General features: G+C 40.2%; 3 protein-coding genes across 5 annotated transcripts in view; all 3 read right to left on the reverse strand.

The window, feature by feature from the left end:
* LOC110208345 (prostaglandin reductase 2-like) overlaps positions 1-23882 on the reverse strand; it is a 544334-nt gene that overhangs the window by 439339 nt on the left and 81113 nt on the right. The gene's annotated exons all lie outside the window — the stretch shown is intronic.
* Positions 5395-18579, reverse strand: LOC110208487 (acyl-coenzyme A thioesterase 1-like). The gene is made up of 4 exons (XM_020986542.2): positions 18378-18579; positions 17678-18319; positions 6192-6394; positions 5395-5970 (listed from the first exon to the last, which is right to left on the reverse strand). Exons 1-4 carry the CDS (start codon positions 18577-18579, stop codon positions 5395-5397), a joined length of 1623 nt encoding a protein of 540 aa, XP_020842201.1.
* LOC144454093 (acyl-coenzyme A thioesterase 6-like) overlaps positions 6308-23882 on the reverse strand; it is a 33731-nt gene continuing 16156 nt past the window's right edge. Inside the window, exons 3-4 of the transcript XR_013485449.1 lie at positions 21646-21735; positions 6308-6394 (exon numbers count right to left, since the gene is read on the reverse strand). The gene's annotated coding sequence lies outside the window, so the exon portion shown is untranslated. The remainder of the gene's footprint in view (positions 6395-21645; positions 21736-23882) is intronic.

The raw sequence follows: 23882 nt of genomic DNA on the forward strand, positions 1-23882 counted from the left end.
TGCTCCTTGCTTATGCATTTGTTTCTCATAAGCAATTGAAAATTCATTTAGCCAAGTTCATCCAAAAGAATCCCCCCCCAAAAAAATAATTGTCAAGAAAGATAAAAATATCGTCGACTCTCAAAGTGTGTGTGGCGGGGGGACGGAGACGATGACAGAATATACACAATAAGTATACGCATCAGGCAATCACTTTTTCCAGTTTGTCTTTTTCGCTCCATTGCCTTGGGTTCTTAATAAATGCTAACTGAATGAATGTGAAAAGCAGTGAGCTGGAGTACAAGATGGGCCCAAATAGGAAAATTATCAGATGATTTAAAGATAAAACAGATTAGCAATAGGGGAAGGGTTCTCAACCTGGAGTCCAGTCTGATTTCTGGGAGTCCACAAACTTAGTAAGGAGAAAATGACATCTTTATGTTCACTAAACTTTGGTTTCTATAATTATGAAAAGCGGTCCACAAGCATCACCAGAGGGCCAAAGGGTCCAGGACACACGGGTTAGACTTGCAGGGGCGGGGGAACCTGCGGCCTGGGGGCCACATCTGGCCCTCTAGGTCCTCAAGGGCGGCCCTCTGACCAAATCCAAACTTCATAGAACAAATCCTCTTAATAAAAGGATTTGTTCTGTAAAAGGCTGCACCCCAGAACCTAGAAGGCCACATGTAGCCTCGAGGCGGAAGGTTCCCCACCGCTGGAAGAAGCCCTGAACTAGAGATTGGGAAAAGTCTTCTTGCTAATGGTGTCACCTGAGTTAAACCTTCAGAGAGGCTAAGTGTTGTAAGAGGCAGAAGTGAGGAAGGACAGCATTTGAAGCATGGTGGGGCAGTTTGTACAAAGGCAGGGTGTCTGGCGATGGAACAGTGAAAGTAGGTCAGTTTGACTGGAATGAAAAGTGCAAGAAGGAGTAATAGGTAGGCTGGAATCATACTCTGGAGAACTTTAAATGCTAAACTGACAAGTGTGGGATTATATTCTAGAGTCGAGGAAGCTTCTTGAGCAAAAGAGTGACACGGTCATTAATTTGGAGGCTGTGTGGACAATGGATTGGGAAAAAGGACTCTGGGAGAAGAGGAAAGGAATAGAATAAACATGTGTCAGGCACTGTGTTTAGCCCTGTTTACAAATAGCATTCCATTTGGTTCCCATAACACTTAGGTTAGATTGGTGCTACTATTTTACCTATCTTGCAGTTGGGGAAATAGAGGCAGGCAGGTTAGGTGACTTGCCCAAGTGTCTGAAGCTTCATTTTAACTCGGGTATTCCTGACTCCATGACCAGGGCTCTATCTGCCCTGTCACTAGCTACTTCCCTGTGTCACTGGCTGCCCTTTGAAAGCAGGAAGACCAATTATGAGGCTATTTCAATAGACTAGGTGAGAGGCGATGAGGTTTTCAACAAAGGATGGTGGCAACGTGAGTGGAATGAAGGGGAATAGAAGAGACAGCCAGATTTTGTGGAGGCAGAATAAACACAACTTAGTAACAGATCAGATGTGAGGTGAAAAAAGCTGAAAGTGACATCAGGGTTGTAAATCTAAGTGACTGGAAGGATAATGGAATCCTCAACAGAAACAGAACAGGTTGGGGGTGGGGGGGGAGATGTGTTCTGTTTTCGACTTGTCGAGTTTGAAATACAACTGGGATGCCCAGGTGATGCCCACAGGCATTTGGTAATATGGGACTGGAGTTCAGTACACAGATAAAGGCTGTATACATAGATTTGGGAGTCATCTGCATAGAGATGATAAGTGAGCCCATGGCAGTGGATGGAATCACTGAGAGTATACTGAAGAGTGAAGAGGACTTCGGCCAGAGAGCCTAGGATGACACCCATGACTAGGGGGCAGGACACAAAGACTGAGAAGAATGGGTGAAACACGAAGTGGGATGGAGTAGTGTGCAGCAATAATAATAGTAGCTGGCATTTATACAGGAGTTTGTTTGCAAAGTGCTTTATATATGTTTAACTCATTTGATCCTTACAACAACTCTGTGATAAAGATGCTATGATCATCCCCATTTAACAGATGAAGAAACTGAGGCACAGTGAGATTAAGTGGTTTGCCCAGAGTCACACAGCCAGTAAACACCTGAGGCAAGGTTCAAACTCAGTTCTTCCTGCCACAAGTCCCATACTCTAACCACTGCACCACCTAGCTGCCTGTTATAGGAAGTTTTTCTTTACATGTTAAGCTGAAACCTTCATTCCTACAGTTTACAGCTCCTTGAGAGCCAAATAGAACTAGCCTACTGCTTTCACAACAATTCTTCAACTACTTGAAGACAGCTACTACGTCACTCCTGAATCTTTTCTTTTTCAGGCTAAATATTCCCAGTTCCATCATAATATGTGTACTGCAAATTTTCTTTTATCTGCATGGTGTAATAGAGAACTCATTGGATTTGTATTCAAGAGGCTTAAGTAAGAATTCCAGCTATAGCACTTTAGTTTCCTTATGTGTAAAATGGAGATAATACTTGCACTAATTACCATTTAGGATTGTGAAGAAACTGCTTTATAAGCAGGGTTGTGCTGGTAAATGTTTAAAACCAGATTCAGGGGTAGGGAGGACTGTACCTAGGATACACTTTGAAGTCTAATCAGCATTATTAATATTTTCCCCATCACTTTCACAAGTGTAGATAATCAACAAAATAAATCAAGCCCTAATTTGTAACGTTCACCAATTTCTGAGGTGTAAACGCTCATGCTGAAAATTAAACAATCAGCTCTCTAGAGCTGGCTCCAGCATACTACTGTTTGTAAGCCACAAAGCCCTATACAAAATGATTTATTATTGAGACAAGCTTGTGCACCCCAGAAGAACTGTTAGAATTCTTCCCTGCCTAAAAAAACCTTCTTCTACAGTTTTATGGTTGAGTTCACATCAGGAACCTTATTCTCAAGCAAATCTGCTAAAACCTGCAGAGTGTTCATGTAAATGAGTAATACCTTGAACTGCACTGTGGCAAGATCATTGGAATGGCAGTATAAAAAGATCTGGGTTCTAGTTCCAGTTCATCCACAAGCAGATGGTATGAGCTTGGACAAGTCATTTCAGTTCTGAGACTCAGTTTCCTTGCGTGTAAAAGGGAGTTGGGTTAGATGACTCTCTAAGATCCTTTGTTCTCTAACTTAGTATGATTCTAGGTAGTCATTCATTCACAAATAAATGTTATCTTTAGGCTCAGAAACCAACATTATCTTATTTTTAAAATCTCCTTTTATTGTTATCTTTCCTCACTTCACACCACAAAGACTTGTGGCTAAAACTAATAAATTGTGACTAACCACAAGTAAACTGTATAAATTCTGCATATGTTCTTCAGAAATTTGTCTTCAAAAATTAGTTTAATGATATTCTGTACACACATTTTAGAGCAACATTTCTGATTTCAAAATTTAAGAACATTTATGAAAAAAAAGTGATGCTGTGTTCTTTAAACCCTTAATATAAATAAACAAACAATTCCACAGCATGAAGCTGGGTATCCTTGTGTTTAATTTTTTTAAACACCCTTGTGTATATACATGAAGCTGGGTACCCTTGTGTATAATTTTTTAAACACAAATGAGACTTAAAGTCAAATAGTTCTATTTCTACCTAAACAAACAACCTTAAAAAAAGGAACATCAGTGTGCCAAAGATTTACGATGCTAAGACAGTCAAAATCACTTAAAAGGATTCCATAAATTCAGAAAAAAATCTATCCATACAAGAAACTTTGAAAAGAATGCACAAAATAGTATCCTATGACTAAAAATGGATACAAAGAGAAGATGACAAATATAAATAAATACAAGAGTACTTCTGTTTTTTAAAATAAGTGCATAGTTTGGATAAGAGGGGAGAGAGGTATTTATTAGGTCTAACGGCCTGATTAGGAACAAAATACTGATTTGACATGCTTTATTTAAAATGCACATCAAAGCACAACTGAAAAATCTGGCTGTGTGACTAACGCCCCTTTTAGGATACTTAAAGTCAAATTCATTCAAATTAAATTAGAATGAACAGTACATCAAACTTCAAATGGCAACCCCAAATCATGGCTCTTAGTTTTTTAAAGGCACATTTTCCTTTACTGTTGTTTTTAGAAAAGAGATTTCAAAACAGCCGACTCGCCACTTTTCTAGTTTTTATACGAACAGCCCCAAGAAAGGGCAGCGTACCGTATTCAATCTGCTGAAGTTTCCTTTTCTAATATCAAAACTTTCAAAGTGTGGTTTTACTTCAGAAATAGTTAATGTTATAAAAAGCACTGTAACAATGACTCATCCTGGGGTTCTAAGGGTATTCTGAACCCAAAGGCTACTGGCCAAACATATATAAAAACTCACAGTCACAAATCCTCTCATCCCATCCCCCCAATGAAATATTCGCATACAGCAGGAAAAGGAACCTAAATGAAAACAAAAACAAAAACTTTTAATATCCTCCAACCTGAAGCACACACTCTCAAAAAATCATAGGCTCAAACCCCACTAGATGGTGATTTAAAAGAGAGAAAATTCCTCCTTCACCAATAAATTTTACTTTAGATTTCTGGGGTAGAGGAGGAAGAATCTAATTTCTACACTGCAATTATTTTGGAATTCAATAAACTTTTGACACTTCAAATACGTAAGAAGAAAGAAATAGGAGGACAAAGATGCTATAAACACTGAGACTCATTCTCAGCATTTGACTGTTGTTTGCTGGAGAGACACTTAGGTTTTCTAAGAATTTTTTCATGGTGAAATCTTTGCTGACCCTTAAAAAGGTGACTTCCCCAAAAACCCAAGATCAACACAGCTGATCTTACAGCTTCGTGTTGATCTTTATGTCACCAAATAAAGTTCCTTATCAAAAACACAATGGTGTGTATTCGATAATAAGATCACATTCAAATATATACCCCAGTCAAAAAAATTTTACAAATATTTCTGTGGCAGATAAGAATATTTTTCTATGAGTAAAAAAGAGTGTGAAAAATAGAAGGTAGAGAAGCCACCAGTACACAAATTGATTTTTAACACCAAAGGGGGCCACAATGAAAACTATTTTTGCTCTTTCATTTAATAATTCTCTCTCTCTTTATAGTTGAAGCCTCTACCTTCTCCTGGATAAGTCAAACGAAAACCTCATTCAATAGATAGCTTAAGAATGACAGGTTCTGCTAAACACAAAATTTAAATACTTCTGACCCCTGAATCAGTTTCCTTGAACTGCTACCAAAAAAAGTACTATTTCCTTAGTACTTTTACATCTCCCCAAAACATGTAGATAGCTATGAGATCTCAATTTTCATTTTACACAGCTATACAGATTTAGGCCTTTAACTTCCTTTGAAATCAATTTGTTGCATTGTTTGGGGACTCCTTCAACCCCACTTTATAGTTTGATGGCCTTCATTCTAGATGCATCTTCAGAAACTTTAAGATCTTCTTCCAAGATTCCTCCTGAGCAATGGCATGGGCTCTGCACTGACCCCCACCCAGAACAGGGACCCCCAGCCACCGGTCCAAGACAACTGGAAAAAATGGGCTGTTAGGTGGATCAATTCGATGACCGGCATTGGGATAGCTCAGAAGAGTGTAATTATTTTTCCCGTGCTCCTCTAGGCGCTTGATTGCCAAGTCAGCATACAAAGAGCTATTCCACTGTTTATCATCCTCTCCAACCACAAAAAGGAAGTGAGAGTTAGCTTTTTCTATGGGGATGAGGCTGTCTCCATAAGCAGGATCCAAGGGGTCTACAAGGGTTTCTTTAACATTGTACACTCCCGAGGAAGTGACAGTGATTTTATCCAGATCAAAAGGGAGCCCTGGGAGGATTACTTGGCCACAGTGAAGAGCAGTGCCAGTGTTAGAGATGCAACCATTGATACTGATCACAGCAGCCACGTCGGGGAGGAAGGCAGCCATTGAAAAAGCCAGTTCTGCTCCTTTGCCTGATCCAATCACTCCAATTTTGGGACCTTTGACCTTTAAAGAGAAAAAGAAAGAGAGAGAAAGAGAAAGAGAGAGAGACAGAGAGAGAGAAAGGTGCAACAGATAATGGGTTACAAAGACTGCTATGGATTGATCTTTACAGGCTTGTTAAGCCACTGATTTATTATTCACATAACACATATTTTACCGACTGCTTATGTTACCATTATTTCCCTTCTTGTGATGAGTACATTTCCTTCTGTCACACCACTCACCTTTGGGTGATTCTGCACAAACTTAGCTGCCTGAGCAAAGTAGTCAAGATTTAAGTCTTTCATGATGGGAGGTAGATCTTCAAAGGCAAAATATGGCAACGCTAGGGTAGCAAAGCCTCGACAAGCAAGAAGGCTAGCCCGAAATTCATGTAGTCCCCCTTCATCACCAAACATGTCAATCACACCAGGAAATGGACCATCTCCTACAAAAGCAAGGATAGAATATAAGATGACAGTGTTGTTCTTGATCTCATATAAAACAGTCTGGATCATTAAAAGGCCACTATTTACTAAATATGATACTTAGGTGCACCTTCAAGCTCTATTTGCTTCTAATCTACATTTTATTTTGACTTCCACTGACAAGTGCAGGTATTCAAATATGTGAATAAAACATAAGAAAGAAAGAGCACATGAGATAAAATGAAACAAAAAAACACCCAAGAGATTATAAATTATCATATTTTGTCTATAACTTCCATTACTTACCTTTATAAAAAGACAGCAATACCCACTTCATCTTTATTTTCCTGGTGCTTATTTTGCTCTTTGTTGTTGCTATTTTGTCTCTTTAAGCATGCTTAGTCTACATGGATATTATTTTTTTTTTGGTTCATTTCTCTCTAGCCTGAATTAACTTTTTAGACTTTCTCTACTAAGCCACAAAAACTTCTTTCTTCACGGTGGAAGCTCACTCCATCCCTGGACTTCACTTACTGTAGTACTCTCCATCTGTGGCTTCCCCCCTCTGACTATCTGATTCTTTCCAGAACCTTCATTTTGAGGAAGATGCCCAGGCAAGCCATGTCTTCATTCCTCTCCAGGCTAACCTTGTCTCTCTAGACTTTCTCTGCTATGCTCCTGCACCAGTGCCTTCCTTCATCTCTCATCTTTTCTTCTACCAACTCCCACCTTTTCAGCTTCTTTTTATACATTTCCTTCCCTTATTAAAATGTAAGCTCCTCGAGGGCAGGGACTATTTTTCTTTTATCAGCTATTAGCACTATACCTGGCACATAGTAAGCACTTAATAAGTGTCTGCTGACTTGACTTGATTCTGCTTTCTTTACTCCACATAATTTTACATAAGTATTTATATAGGTCCTACTTTTTTGAATTCTTCATATTCATAATCTTTTTTTGGGGGGAAATAGGGGGGTTAGACCTATAATTTCATTAGTGTATACCAGAGGTGTCAGACATACCCCACAAGCCACATGTGGCCCACAATGCTCCCAAGTGCAGCCCAAATCCAATTAAAATGTAGTTTCTATTGGATTTTATACTATAAACCTGCGTAGTTTTCTAAGTCAATATGTGGACCACTGCAATCCTTACAGACAACTTAGTGTTTCCTACTTGTATTTGAGTTTGACACCACTGGTATACACTGGGAACTCCCAATAAGGAAACCCCTCTGATGCAAATCTGTGATTTCCAGCCTTAGAGAGGTGTCCTAAGGAATACTGACAGGTGAAATGATCTGTCTAGGGTCACAGAGCCAGTATGTGTCAGAAGCAGTCTGGGGTTAGCTGACTATTGCTAGTATACCACACTGCCTCTCATCATTTCTTAGGATGTAATAATATTCTATCATATTCACATACCATAATTTGTTCAGCCTGATCTAATGTAAAATGTTTCTGAATAGCCAACCCTTTACTGATGTGTTCATCACTTAGTACATTTCCCTTTTTTTTTTTTTGACATCACAAATAGCTCTGTCAAGAACACTTTTGTGAATTGATCTCTCCCCTGTCAATAACATCCTTGGGGCATATTCCCTGCAGCAGAACCACTGGATCAAAGGACATGCACACTCAAAACCACTAATGTATCACTTCACACTGCTTCCCTGATTTCCAAAGTGGACCACTTCACAACCCCATCAGCAGGGTAATATTATGCCTGTTTTACCACAGCCTTACCAGTTGCCATCTTTTATCTTTGTCAGTCTGTGGCTCAGCTGGATCAGAGTTGCTTTAATTTGCATTTCTCTGATTAGGGATTTTGAATATTTTTTCATGTGACTGCTGATAGTTTACAATTCTTTTGAGAATTGTCTATTTGTTCCTTTGACAATTTATCAATCATAAAATAGCTCGCGTTGGTAAAAGTGTCAATTCTTTATATTTTGGATGTCATATTTGTTTTAAATCATTTGATATAAGAATTTCCCCTGGTTTGTCTCATTCCTCTCTTTATTCTGGGTTCATTAGTTTATTTAATGCAAAAGCTTTTTGTTTTTATGCAACTGAACACCAGTATCTTCTCTCACAACTTTCTGAGTCAATTTAAGAATTTATAACAACTTCCAGCATTGGGAAAACTTTAATCATCCCTCGTCCTCTAGCTATTTATGTTTATAAACTATATTATTAATGTGTGTGTGTGTGTGTGTGTGTGTGTGTGTGTGTGTGTGTGTGTGTCTTGCAATTTGGTCTGCTCTTTTTCAACAAATTGCCATCAAAATGCTTGCTAACAATTTAGCATTAAATTCATTGAATAGTGAATATCTCCCCCATTGGTTTATTTTTTTTTGGTGAGGCAACTGGGGTTAAGTGACTTGCACAGGGTCATACAGCTAGTAAGTGTCAAGTGTCTGAGGCCAGATTTGAACTCAGTTGGTTTTTTTGGTTGGTTTGTTTTTTGGTGAGGCAATTGGGGTTAAGTGATGCGCCCAGAGTCACACAGCTAGTGAATGTTATGTGTCTGAGGCCAGATTTGAACTCAGGTCCTCCTGACACCAAGCTCTATCCACTGAGCCACCTAGCTGGGCTCCCCCCACCCCCCACTGGTTTATGATTCAAGTTTACTGATCACTTTACCATCTAAACCTAGCTCTAGCTCATTACTGTCTAACCTATTCACTGATCTGTTATTCTATTTTTAAAAATCCGATAGTTTAGACAATTACCAATTTGTAGTATAATCTGAAATCTAAGGTACGAGGTCTCTCCTCTTCCTTTTTCTTTTAATTGATTTCCTCTGATACTCTGGACCTTTTGCTCTTCCACATGAATTATTATTTTTGTCTAATTCTATATCCAGTGGATATTTCAATAGAAATAACTATATGCCTATAAATTAACTTGGAAAAGCAGTATAATATGTATAGTATCTCAGCCTAAAGATAGACAACAAATACCTTTTCAATTTTATTTTATTTCTATAAAATTGGTTTACAGTTGACTACGTAAGTTCCATATGTTTTCAATTCAATCAAATCAACAGGCACGTATTAACTGACCACTCCGTGCAAAGCACTGTGCTAGCTGCCGGGGTACCAAGACAAGAATGACAAATGGCCCCTGCCTTCAGAGCTCATACTCTGCTAGGTAAGAACTCCTAGACATTCAACACATTTTGTGATTATCTTAAGTGACATTTCTCTATTGCTTTTCTCCTCTTCTTTTTATTGGTGATATTTATTTGACTACCTCACTATAGGTACCTGAGCTAGATTTGCTGATTATCTTAAGTTTTCTTAATAAGCAATCATATTGGCATGGTGATTCAAGAGTTGTCCTTGGAGTCCAGAAGACCTGGGTTCAAGTCCAGCCTTCAACATATAATGGCTATATGGCCCTGGCCAAGTCATTTAGCCTCTCGGCATTCTAGGTAGCTCTCTAAGACTGTAGGTCACAGAGGAGATGCCAACTTGCACTGACGGAAGTGCCTTCATCTGGGAGTTCCACAGGTCTCATCCCTGTCCCTGCTGTCCATGAATAAGGAGAATTTTCTAAGATTTCTCCACTGCATGTAATTCTGGCTCCTGGGTTCAACTAAAGGCTTCTATTGTCATGAGAACTTCCATTCCTAGTCATTTTAGTGCTTTTAATATAAAGTGTTTTATCAAAAGGTCTTTATGTATCTACTGATAAGTTAGAATTTTAAATATTTTGTTAATACCACTTCTCATGCTGTTTCCTGATATTAAGTCATATTTACATTCCTGGCATAAGCCCCGCCTGATCACATGAACAATTTTTAAACTACGCAACTGTGTTACGTTTGCCATGATATTTTTGCATTCAGTATTCATTAATAATATTGGTTTGTAGTTCCCTTGATATGCCTTCGGATGGTTGGAAGATCAGAACTGTATTTTAGACATAAGAAAAATTTGGTAAAACGACACCTTTTTCTATTTTTGAAAACAATTTACATAGTATCAAAATTATTTGTTCTTTGATCAGTGTGTGTGTGTGTGTGTGTGTGTGTGTGTGCGCACATGTGTGTGTGCGTGCATTTGCATTGTAATTCATTAATGGTTTTCCCTAATGCATTTCACTGGATTGATCAATTTGGGTCTTCTATATTGTTGTGAATATCATCCATTTCTTTTAAATTCTCAGTTTTTTGGCATATGAGTGCATGTTGCTGTTGTTTTTCTTTCACTGTCTTCACTATTCAATTAGGTATTTTTTCCCTCATTTTTTTTATTTCAGTAATTTGATTTTCTCCTCTCTTATTTGGTTAATTCATTTAACAGTTTGCCAATTTTGTTAAACTTTAAAAAATTCATTTATTTTAATTTAGTTGTATGTGTTTGCTTTCAAGTATGTTTATTTCTCCTTTTGTCTTAGTGATATCTTCTTTTAAGTTTATTTTAGTTGCATTAATTTGTTGATTTTCTCATTTTTTAAATTGAAAAATCATCTCATTAATCTTCTCTTTTTCTCTTTTGTTAATGTAAACATATAAATTTTTACCTCTAAGAATTACTTCTGCTGCAACCCATAAATTTTGGTATTTTTTTTCTGTCTTTGTTTTGTTTTGTTTTTTTAATTTTATTAATTTATTTTGATTTATCAACAATCACTTCCATATGCTTTTGAGTTGAAAATTTTTCTCCCCCTTCCTCCCCCCAACCCTCCCCAAGACAGTGCACAATCTGATATAGGCTTTACATTTACATACCCATTAAACATATTTTCACATTAGTGAAGTTGTAAGTAAAAATTAAAACCAACAGGAGGAATCATCAGAAAGATGAAACAAAACTCAACAGGAGGTAAAAATAAGTGATAGCGATTCGACTTCCATAGTTCTTTCTTTGGATGTGGACAGCATTTTCCATCCCGAGGCCTCTGGAGATGTCTTAGATCCTCGTAATGCTGAGAAGGGTTGAGTTTAACAATATTAGTCATCGCATAACGTGGCTGTTATTGTGTACAAAGTCCTCTTGGTTCTGCTCACTTCACTCAGCATCAGACCATATAAGTCTTTCCAGGTTTTTCTGAAGTCAGCCTGTTCATCATTTCTTATAGCACAACAGTATTCCATCACGTTCATATACCACAACTTGCTTAGCCATTCCCCAATTGATAAATGGTCAAAGGATATGAACAGACAGTTCTCAGATGAAGAAATTAAAGCCATCTATAGTCATATGAAAAAATGTTCCAAATCGTTGTTGATTAGAGAAATGCAAATCAAAACAACTCTGAGGTACCACATCATACCTATCAGATTGGCCAACATGACAAAACAGGAAAATGTTGCAGAAGATGTGGGAAAATTGGAACACTAATACATTGTTGGTGGAGTTGTGAAATGATCCAACCATTTTGGAGAAGAATTTGGAACTATGCCCAAAGGGCTACAAAAATGTGCATACCCTTTGATCCAGCAATAGCACTTCTAGGGCTGTATCCCAAAGAGATCAAACAAATGGGAAAAGGACCCACATGTACAAAAATATTCATAGCAGCTCTTTTTGTGGTGGCAAAGAATTGGAAATAAATTTTGGTATACTGCATTATTATCTTATGAAAAAAGATGATGGATTATTATGAGCAGTATTGCCTCATAAAGGAGAGAGAAGCAGTGGAGGATAAAACCATTCTAAAGAAAACTTGGCAAGATAACCAAAAGAGTAAAGTCATCCCAAGGGCATCTGAGTAGCAAATCAGAAAAAGACTACAAACAGAAGAAATATGGTAAAGATTTTCAAAAATTATTATAACAAATTAAGGATTGGACCTTAAAATTATAGTCCTTAATATGCTTATAGAGAAAGCAGAAATTGCACAAAAGAGAACAAAAATGGAAAAAAATTCAAATTAACTGAAATACAGAGAGAACAGATTCATGCTGTACATCAGTGGTGTCAAAGTCAGAAACAAGGGCCATTAAACTGTATATAAGGATGTCTTTGGGACACACTGATTTAGAAAACCACATATTAATATTATCTATGTTCTATTATATTTTCATGTGTTTTGTTAAATATTTCCCAATGGAGTACTGGAGGCTGCTTGATTGACACATACTGACGTGACTATGAAGGCACTGACGTACCAATTTGGAAGGTAACAGAGGTGGTTAAAATCCAGGACCCTTTTGACATCAAAGAGGTGACCAAGAAAACACCACCGACTACTAGCCTATATATCTACTCATCTATCTCTGTGATATATGGAAGGCCATCCATATATGAATTTAGGGCATCTTGATGAGGGGATTAGTAGGCATTTTGCAAATGCATCATTTGATAAATGATATTCAACAACAGAGCACATGATTACCATCTAACAATTGCCTGAAAGATGTAAAGAATTACTTGCTATAGTTTGCCCTGAAGTTTTACCTCTTCCCCTTTCTTTGCTGGAGAATGGGTATCTCAAGCAGGGTAGTAGTGCAGTGGCCACTCACATCCCTGACCAGCACAGAAGCTTTTTGACCTGCTCCATTTCCAACCTGGGCCAGTTCGTCCAGGGGCTCACCACATTGGTGCTGGATGAGTCCAGACACCTGACCATCTATCTTAGCCTACTATACAACTCAGAACTCTTGAGCTCAAGCAATCTACTGACCTCAGCCTTCCCTGGAGCAGGGATTATGGGGGAGGGCCACCACAGCCTAGCTCCCTTTCTTTGCACATACACTCCAACCCACACCCACAACACTAGCCAGTTTCTAGATTGAGTCAATTAATTTGCCAGATCCAAGCCCTGAATCCCCCCACCAAACATACCCACTTAAGGGTCTGCCCCAATCTCTCACCTTTCCTAAGATCATCAACTGTTCCATACTCTCCCCTTTTCACTCAATATCTGAGATGTCTAAAATCAAAGAATTCCTCTTCTTGATCATGGTTCTCTTTGCTTAAAACAAACAAAAAACACCTAAGTATATGACTGTTTTTTGTTAATTTATTGATCTTTCTCATCCTGCTCCATTCTCTTTTGTGATTTTAGCTGTCAGTCAAAACGATCTAGCTCCGCCACTTGTTAACTAAGTTAAGGCCCTCGTTGCCTTGTTCTCCCATGATTTTTGGTTATTACAAGTACAACCGCAGAATGTATATACTAAACTTTGAGTAGAAGGCAAACCTTCTAGTTTGTCTATCAAATACAATTTCACCCTTAACTTTTTACACACACATTTAACATTTAAAACATCAAGAACACTATAAATACAATCTACAATACTATACCAAATAATTTTACACACACACATAACAATTTTCCATTTTAACTGACACTGCTGCCAATCGTAGTAACCTTTCTGGGATCCTGCTTAACCTGAGGAACACCGGTGATATTTCACCCCCACTCAGTTAAAACTAAGCTACTCTTAGTTTAGTTGGATAGTAAATTTCATGAAGTATCCAATAAGTCATGTTCCAGCTTTTCAAGCTGTTTTTTTTCCTCCCATATCAGATAAAAAAATTCTGGAAGATACAAATTAGGGTACCTTATGGTAGCTAATGCTTTTCTTTCTAGCCACTTGCAAGATTCTGTCTTTACTGGTGCATCTCTGCAGCGGTTTAACAATGAGTCTGGGTGAACTAAATGTGTTATTTTTAGGACATCTGGTGAACTCTATAGGTTTGTCCCACTGTCCTACTAATTAGGGCAAATTTTCTTGATCAGTTTCCTTCTTAATGGTGATTAGATTCTGTGTGTTTTTCCCAGTAACCCCATAATTTTCAGAACTCTCTGAGCTCCATCTTCCATTATCTTTACTTGTAGTGTTTTCTACTTTCAAATTCAATTAGTTGTTTGATCTTGTTTTATTTCATTTTCTATCCTTTATGGACCTTCTAATCTGAGAATTTTATTTCCCAACGATTCCACTCCTTCGTTCAAATTTCCACCACCTTGACTTTTATAAGTTTTAATTACTCCATTTTTACTGATGATAGATATCTCATTAGAGAGGCCAGATGCTACCTTTTTGACAATAGATTATTCTTCATTTCCTTTAAAGTATTTACTATTCAGTCGGCTGTGTCCTGGGTTAGGTCCAGCTTCATCAACTAGGTCATTGTTGAGGCTAATTTGTGACTTTCTTCTGATGTCTTCTCTTTAGATCTTTTAACCCATAGTATTTGATAATCATACTGGAGTTTTTTCCTGATGTTTGCTCATTCCTTAGTTCTCTGAAAGGATATTCTCTTTGCAGGCCCTTTACTCTCCACCTTTCCCTTACTTATTGTATCTACTGGGGAGGGGGAGAGAGGAGGAATGAAAAGATGAGTTCTATGACCTTTTTCTTTACCTTCTTGCTAGAACATCACTACTCTTTTATGTTTCCAATCTCTTCGATCTCTATTTTGATTGGAAGGAATTCTGACTGAAATAAATACCTTATTTTGAGCTATTCTGAAAGAAAATATTTAAAAAGTAATTTTAAAATGTCTAGTTTTGCACAAGATGTGAAAGGCTACGTAGACAGTTATTTTTTAGATCACATCACTTAACTGCAATTTCCTCATCTGTCAAATGGCATCTACCTACCAAGGCTGCTGTGAAGATAAAATGAGTTAACATTTATAGTGCTTTATTCTTATTATAGAAGCACATAACTAAAAGGAAAAAAGGCTTACTCCCCCAAGTCAATGGGATCAACAAACAGATGGATTTGCCAAAAAATCTCCACTCGTTCTCTTTAAAGCACCACTGATTTAGAGTTAAAGGGGTCCAGCCCAGCGATTCTCAGAGGGTATGCCTCAAGGCTCCTCCCTCCACCCGAGTCCTCCACATTTCTCAGCTCCTTACAGCCAGCTGCAGTTTGCTGCCTGTTCTTCCTAGCTTGGTGTCAAGAAGGTCACGACAGCAGCTCTATCCACGCAGGCACAAAGCTGCCTCTTCTGATTAGAGGCTTGGAGAAGTAACAAAAAAAGGAGAAAGTGATGGGGTAGAGAAGAGTTAATAAAAGGAACGACAGCTAGCAATTCTATGGCAACTATCTTTGCAAATGTTATCTCATTGGATCATCACAGGAACTCTGAGAGGTAGATGCTAATGTGATCACCATTTTACAGTTGAGGAAACTGAGGCAAACAGAGGCAAACAGAGGTTAAGTAACTTGCCTGAGGTCATAGTGGGTCTGAATTTGAATTCAGGTCTTCTTGACTGCAGGCCCAACGTTCTACCCACTGAGACACTTAGCTGCCTCTTACGAGAGTCAAGGAAGCCCAAGTCCTGGATAACAGGTCTGGAACCCTTCCTTGTTGCCAACTTAAAACATTTAGTGTGCCACGACTTCTCACAGCAAAGAATGTTGTGCTGTGATTAGAAAAAAGTTTGAGAATCAGATCTTGTTCAATCTTTTCGTTTTACAAATGCGGAAAGAGGCCCAGTGATTAGCAGGCAGTAAGGAACAAAGTAGGATTTTAATTTAGGTTCTCAAAACTCCAAACTCAATGTTTTGTTTAGTTCTTGAAGGGAATGGAACTTTATGCCAAAGAAAAAGGTTTAATTATTTTCTAAACTGTTAGACTTAACGTTATGTAAATGTCACATGCAGGAAAGGTAGTGGTGCCTGGAATGCATGTTGGACCTGGTTTTTAGAATATGTGAGACAGAATCCTGGCTTTGACATTCACTACCTCTGTGACCTGGAATAAATCACTTAATCAGTTTCCTCATCTGTAAAATAAAGGAATTCAACTAGATGACCTCTAAGATCCTTTTCAGCTGCACATACTTTTGACTAACTGGCGAGCTAACTTCTCTTGCTTCCAAATTATTCTTTCTAGTGCAAACTAGAACATATATATATGTATGACTAATCCCTTTCCTGCCCTCCAGCCCCTTCATTCTGGAGTCCCATGTTATTTAATAATTTAACCAGAGACCTAGAGACCAGCTCCCAAGGGATCGCTTCCTCCTCCCTGCTTTGATTTCAGAGACCGGTAAACAGGCTAGGACAGCAGGCCAGCTTTTTGCATTCAGCTCTTATGTATAAGCATCCTCCACACGAAATTGCAAGCCTTCTTCCTCTCAGCCTATTTGAATCCCTAAATTCCTTCAGGTTCAGTTCAGGTATACTGTCCCCCTAGAAGCCTTTCCTGATTCTCCTCAATCTTACTCTCTTCTCCTCCTTAAATAACTGTGTAAATGGTGGTGTAGTGGATAGAGTACTGGACTTGGAATCAGTACTACCACAGTTCAAATCTGACCTCAGACTCTTCCATTTCTCAATGTGTAAAATAGGGATAAGAATAGCACCTATTTCCTAGGTAAGTGAATGGAGAAAATACCTAGGAAATAGGTGCTATTATTTATCCTCATTTTGTGAGGATCATCCGGAACTCAACTCTGACTACTGACCTCCCTGGCTTCCTTTAAGTCCCCAACTAAAATCCCACATTTTACCCAAAGCCTTCCCCAACTCCTCTTAATTCCAATGCTTTCCCTCTGTCAATCATTTCCAATTTATCCTGTATATAGATTGCTTTGTATATATTTATGTGCATGTTGTGTCCCCCATTGAATTGTAAGCTCCTTGAAAGCAGGGACTGTTTTCTGCCTCTTTTTGTATTCCTAGCACTGAGCACAGTGCCTGGCACATAGTAGGAGCTTAATAAATGTTGCCTGATTGGTTTCCCTCTTTTATTTATTTCCTATTCTTCCTGTATATAGCTTGCTTTGTCTGCCCTACTGTAAGCTCCTTGAGAAAAGGGGCTGTCTTTTGCCCCTTTTAACATCCCCCAGTTTTAAGGGAACTGAACTTTGTGCCAGATACTGTGCTAAGCACTACCAGAAAGAGGCAAAACACTGCCCTTGCACGCAGGGAGCTTACAATCTAATGGAGGACACAACCTGCACATATATGCAAAGCAATCTATAGACAACCTAAATAGAAAATAATTAAGAGAGAAAGCAGTCAGTAGGTGCTTCATAAATGCTTACTGATTTTTTTTAAATTATTTCCTATTTATCCTATATATAGCCTGACACACAGTAGGCACTTAATAAATGTTGATTTATGTTTGTGATGTGCGCTTGAAACCTTGAAAGTGCTCTATAACTATTTACTCCTCTGTAGAAAGAAAACACCTAGAGGGCAGGAAGGTCTTGCCTAGGCATCCCCAGCCCATTGCACCTAAAAAACGTTAACTGCATCGGATTGCGTTGGGGGGGGGGGGTCCGAGAAAGCCCTGCTGTGCGACATCCTAATAAAACAAAATCTAATCAAATCCTGCCTGGCGTGGGAAGGGCTGAAGAGGCGACCACGGGCTCACGCACCTGACGGCAGGAAGAAGGAGCCCCTGACCGAGCCCTCGCGGACCCTGATGGCCCGGATCTGCGGGGTGGCATACCAGCGCTCCACCCGGGCCGAGGCCAGCAGCTGGCCCAGCAGCAGCCCGGTCTGGTTGTGCGCCTGGTGCACGGTCACCTCGAGCCGGAGCGGCTTCTTGAGCACGCTGCGCTGCACCATGCGGACGTAGGGGTTCTCCATGCCGGCCGGGGCCAGGCTCCACAGCAGCCCCATGGGCTCCACGCCCGTGTAGTCCCCGCCCCGGGAGGGGTCCCTGGTCAGGTCCAGCGCGCCGACGCCGTCGGCCTCGTAATGGGCGCACGACTGGAAGAGGCGGCCGTAGTAGCTGACGGCCAGCGCCCGCACGGTCACGGGCTCGCCGGGGCTCAAGCCCCGCGCCTGGATGTGTAGCGGCTCGTCCGCCAGGCCCACGGGGGGCGTCACGGTCAGCGTCACGCCCCCGGGGCGCCGCGGGCGGACGCCGACAGGGCCCGGAGGGGCCGCCGCCCGAAGCGCGACAAGCCCCGGAACGCGGCCCCGGCCGCCCGCCACATGCTGCTGCCGGCTGGCGACGGGAGCCAGGCACTCACGCAGCCCCGGCACTCTCCGAGAGACGCGGCCGCCGAGGACTGAGCCGGGAGGAGGGTCTGCGCGGGGCAGGGCGAGCGAGGTCTAGCGCCACCGCGCCTGCTGGGGCCGGGCTATGGTACTGCAGCACCGCCCGCCGGCCGTTCTCGGCGTCCGCGCGTGCGCCCCGGCCTCCCTCCGGCGCGCAGCTGGCTGGACCAGGCTCAGCCCCGGGCTGGGGAAGAGCCCTTAGCGGAGGCACAGAGAAAGGGACGCCTCTGGCTGCGGAGAGGCGCCTGGGAAAACATCTCGTCCAACCCATTTCGTTTAACAAAACTTGAAGCAGTGGCATGGTCAAGGTCAGAGAGGTCAGGAGTGGCAGGCGTGTGGTCCTTTGGTCTTCATAAAAAATGGTGAAAATTCAGAAAACGATATTTAAATAGGTATATTTAAATATTTAATTTAATAGGTATATTTAAATAGGTATACTTAAAATTATATTTATTTTTAATAGGTGTATTTAGGTATATTTAATATTTAAGATTAGGTATATTTAGGCATATTTAAATATTTATATCTAGGTATATTTAAATAGGTATATTTAAAATTATATTTAAATAGGTATATTTAAATTTATTATTAGGTATATTTAAAATTATAAGCTGAGGTACTTCTAAGTTTCTGTATTCTTTTACCTAGTGAGTATTAACTTTGGATTGGGACTTAAATATAATTTAGTAGCCCATATTGTCAGGGAGATATCACCTTGAAATAGGCGTTGGCTAGATCTAGTATGAGTGACACACAATCTGTTTCAATAAATGGCTCCATTCATTATCTTCCCCATAAAAGCTATCAGTTGAACCCCCACACACAGATAGTCAACGTCTCAGGTCAGATTTGAGCTCAGGAAGATGAGTCTTCTTGACTTCCTTCACTCACTCAATCCACTGCCCCATCTAGTTACCCTAGCCAGGCACATAGTAGGAGCTTAATGCACGTTAATGGATTGTTATCTCCCCGTTAGATTGTAAACTCCCAAAGGTTAGGGACTGTCTTTTGCCTCTTTGTATTTCCAGCTACCTGGCACATAGTAGGCGCTTAGTAAATGTTGATTGATTGACTGTGGTCTCCCCTATTAGATTGTAAGCTCCTTGAGGGCAAGGACTGTCTTTTGCCTCTTTTTGTATCCCCAGCGCCTGGCACATAGTAGGAGCTTAATAAATGATTGATTGTTGGAGAGTAGGGATGACAAGTAAGAAGATGAGCAGGTTGCACAGCATGCCTCCCTTGAGGGAGACAGAAATTCAGCTGCATTGCCTCCCTCCACTCCCTTGGGAGTAAAAAGAATCTGTGATTTGGGGATGTAAAAAGGCTTTTTGATTTCCAAGTGGGGCCTTTGGTTAAGTTCTGGGGTGTCCACCAGGTGACACTGTTTCCCAATCCTGGTTATATGAAACCCAGGAGTTCACATGAAGGTCGCTTCCTGACTCTCAAAGAGCTGATTCTGTTATGCTCCCCCAACTACATAATTAATTTCACCCCCAGCTCAAGAAATGCGGCCTGCAGTCAAGTCTCAAAGATTTTTCACTGGAAGTTGTACAAAACAAAGTACTTTTTACCGCTGACTCCACTGTCTTGTGTTTGGAGTGCAATTGCGTGGAAGGTGAACCTGAGGTCATACATATCCCCCAGAGAAGCAGAGAAATTGCTAGTGCTGCAACCTTAGGGCCCTCAAGCAGCTCAGCCCTTTGTTCAGCAACCAACGGGTTTTTCAATTTTTTTTTAAATTAAATTTTACAATGTGTACAGATGTTTACTCTTCCCTCCATGGCCAGTGTCCTGCTGTATAGATTGATAACAGGTGGTGGCTCTAAAAGGAAGTCACATAAAGGATATTTTCTATTGTGACATCAATTACCAATTAAAAAATACAAAAGAGTTCAAATCCAGCCTCAGACACACAACACTTACTAGGTGTGTGACTCTGAGCAAGTCACTTAACCCCAACTGCCTCACTTAAAAGAGAACCTAAAAGGGAAGTATGATTTTATCAAATGTAAAACTCATTTTATTCAATGATATTTGTGTTTTCTTTCTTATCAATGACATTTTGGTTAAAACAGAGGGAAGAACAGAAGGAAACAAAGAACCTAGTACAAATGAGGCCAAGAAGACACCCTCCCTGAAATAAAACGATGGTCTTCCAACTTTTGATCACGCACCCCTGACATATCCAAATATTGTGGTAGCTGTTGTTTGCTCTTCCTTTTCGAAGAGGCCCAGTGACATCATGGATAATGTCTTGACTCACTTATAAATTGGATTTAAGTGAAGCTGAGTTCCACAAAGTTATCAGCCTCACTCTCTCTTCCAGAGTCATCGAAGTTGCAGTGGATAACCCTGTCTTCTTCATGTCAGACCAAGCTCTGAGCACTCCACACCGCCTGCTTCAGCAGCCTTTACGGCCATTGGAACAAACTGTTTTCGTCTGCCTGTTCCACTGGGGGAAGCCTTCACATGCTTGGAGTAGACACCTCACTAAGGCATCGATGGGGTTGAGGTCTGTTGGTTACTTACCTTCAACCTGATTTGGCCTGTCTGCTGAGATTGTTTATTGGAGTATGGCTGCTGCGCAACCAGACTCAGGGCTTCTTGGAGTCACGGGTCCGAGAGTTGAATGCCAGGTGCACACCAAAGGCAGATGAGCAGCTCTGAAAAGGGCTGGGCAAGCCCTTACAACAGAGATGCTAATCCTCCCTAAACATCCTGTACATCCCATATATACATCCACACACATATATGTATATTTCCTTATTTGTTGCTTATATACAGGTATTACTGAATCAATATCCTTCATTGGTGGAGAATGTTCGCTCATTCCTCTCCACCAGAATGGAAGTAAAGTTGTCAAGAGTTTGGAAAAACCAACAAAAGATTGAGATAACGATGAAATAATACTTGATTGTTTTAGCTGATAAGGAACCATTGGAGGTCATTAAAAAGGGGAGTGACAGCTAGAATTTGACATTTAGGAATATCTATTTGGCAGCTGTCAGGAGGCTGGATTGGAGTAGGGAGAGACTAGAAGAGGAGACCAGTTAGGAGCTATTGTCAGAGTGCAGCAAAGATGGTGGCCTCAATGGGAAGGGTGGCTTATGAAACTGGAGTAAAGGGAATGGATGGGATAGATGTAGAAGTAGAATCAGCAAAGCTTGGCAACTAATTGGATATGTGCATTAAAGGAGAGTTAGGAGTCAGGAATAATACAGAGTTTTCAGAACTGGGTGACCAGAAGTAGGCTGTGGTTCCCTATTTTAGGGAAGTTGGCAAGAGGGGTGGGTAAAGAGAATGAGATCAGTGAGGCAGATCAGCAACCCATCCATACCTGCTCAAGTAGCTTGTGCTAGTTGCTGTATCCCATCAAAAGCCAACAGTGGGGCAGGATCTTCAGTCACCAAGATTATGGGGTATATGCCTGGCAAAGAACAGGAGAAGTTGGGAGTTTGCATAGCCATTATAGAGGGCACAGTGGGGAAAGTGTTAGGTGATAATGGGTAAAGGGCAAGTGGAGCCGAGTTGGAGACAAGCCTTCCTATCTAACAGGTAGAGGAATTTTAGCCATATTCTAATTGGTTATCTCTCGGCATTGTGCTATGGCCCAATGGCTGGGGGGAGGAGGGTTGCCTTGGAGATCACTGAAGTAGGAGTTAGGTAGAGATGCAAAGAGTTAGGTAGAGAAGGCAGGGAAAAGAGAGCACAGATGAAAATGTTAAAAAAGCAGTCACCCAAAAATAAATAAATAAATAAATAAAGGGAATGTGGAGTCCGGGCCAAGGCTGCATATGTCACAAACATTAATAGATTACTAAGACACAGCGGCTTCAGAATTTTAATGATCCACAAGAATGTGCTCTTTGACATGAGTCAGTAGACCGATAAATCACTTTCAAATTCCTGAAAGCTCTTATCTAATTCTGCTCTTAACAAGAAAAGTATTCATTATCAAATGTGAGCCTTATGGTAAACAGGCTGGTTTTTTTTTCTAATCCTGAAATAACTCCCTTATTGATTACAGTTAAATCAGTTAATAACCAGCCAACACTTTCTTTGTTCAGAGAGCTGGCTGTGCTTGGTGTTACATGTAAGAGACACATAGGCTAAAACTACAATAGGATGTCAAACTTATCTTAAGGATTGGAAAGATTTTAATTTACTTCCAATCAGATTCTGAGCTGGAAAAGACTTTATTTGCCATCAAGTTGAATTCCTTCATTTTATTAATGAGGAAACTGAAGCCTAGAAAAATTAAGTGACGTGTCCAAAATCAGAGAGGTACTTAGGCAGCAAATTCAAGCCCTTCATTTTACTGATGAGGAAACTGAGGCCCAGATGGATTCAGTGGGTCACTCAAAGTCACAATTATAACGAATAGTAGATCTCCAGGTCAGACAGCCAGCAAGATGGAGGACAAGAATACTCTCAACAACTCTCCAAAAGAGATAGGACAAATTAGCTCTCTCCATGGGCCAAACGCCCAGAAGCCTAATAGACTAACAGCTTTGTGAATTAACAGCAGAGAATACTAATTTCCAATGTGCACACCCAGCACCCCATCCATTACTCTAGGACTAACTGAGCAATTTCACTGCTGCCACATCCTTCCCTTCTCCTTACCCTACTATTCTGTGACAACAACCAGATTTCAATTCTTCCCACCCACTTGTGGAGGAAGAGGTATAAGAAGACCTAAGGCAGAAGTGGTCATTCACAGAACTAAAAAATAGGGGAATTGGGGTGCCATCATGTGTATGAGGGCTGCACCAGGGATGAAGGAAAGGTTGCTGGTATTTAGCTGAGGCCAATCCTGTCCCCTTAAAAGTTGCTTAGAAAAAGAACTGTGGCCAGTGAAAAGTGAATTTCCCAACAAAGGAGAAAACATAACTCAGAAGTCCAGCTCCTGGGGATTCACCATCGAAGGGGAAGAGGAAGAAAATAAGTAATAGGGAAATACAAAGAAAAACCAAGAGAACAAGCAGAGAAGTCAACAGAGAAAATAGCAAAACATAAGGGAAGATGGTTCTAAATAAATGTTGCAAAGCAAAGGAAATTGAACCAATAATGATAAACAACATTTGAACAACAACCAGATGAAACCAAGAACCCTGTGGATTCCCAAAAAAGCATGGAACCCCCCAGCAGGATGTATCTGAATGGTTCAAGAGAAAAATCAGAATCTTAAACAAACTAATAGAGACCAAATGGCAGAATCCATGGCCTGCACGAAGAAATAAGCAGAATAGAAAAACTCAAATCCACAATGTCAAGTCTCTCCAAAGAAGGAAAAGACAAAATGGTTTATTGAAAAGACAAATATATGAAATTAAAGGGCAGTCTGAAAGAAGAGAAGCAGTAATGATGAAAGAACACATGATCTCTATATAAACAAAACACATCTTTGTTAAAGAAAGGATATACAGATAATAAATAGGAGCTAGAATTTGAACCCAGGTCCAGGTTTAGATTTGAACTCCAAAGCAGCACTGCATAAATGGGAGCTATTCCTGTTGCTGTTGTTTATTTCTAAATGGACCTAGAGATAAGACTCTCATTGGATCTCAAAAC

Source organism: Phascolarctos cinereus, unplaced genomic scaffold (genome assembly GCF_003287225.1).
Source record: "Phascolarctos cinereus isolate Bilbo 61053 unplaced genomic scaffold, phaCin_HiC Scaffold_3;HRSCAF=262, whole genome shotgun sequence".
NCBI lineage: Eukaryota > Metazoa > Chordata > Mammalia > Diprotodontia > Phascolarctidae > Phascolarctos > Phascolarctos cinereus.

Bases quoted from the DNA above. Each gene is read 5' to 3' on its own strand.
- LOC110208487 (XM_020986542.2), bottom strand. From the start codon at position 18,579: ATGGGTTGGACGAGATGTTTTCCCAGGCGCCTCTCCGCAGCCAGAGGC. The intron at 18,320-18,377 runs GCGCGGTGGCGC...CTCCCGGCTCAG, and splicing joins CCATAGCCCGGCCCCAGCAG to TCCTCGGCGGCCGCGTCTCT. The intron at 5,971-6,191 runs GTGAGTGGTGTG...TTCTCTTTAAAG, and splicing joins TTGTGCAGAATCACCCAAAG to GTCAAAGGTCCCAAAATTGG.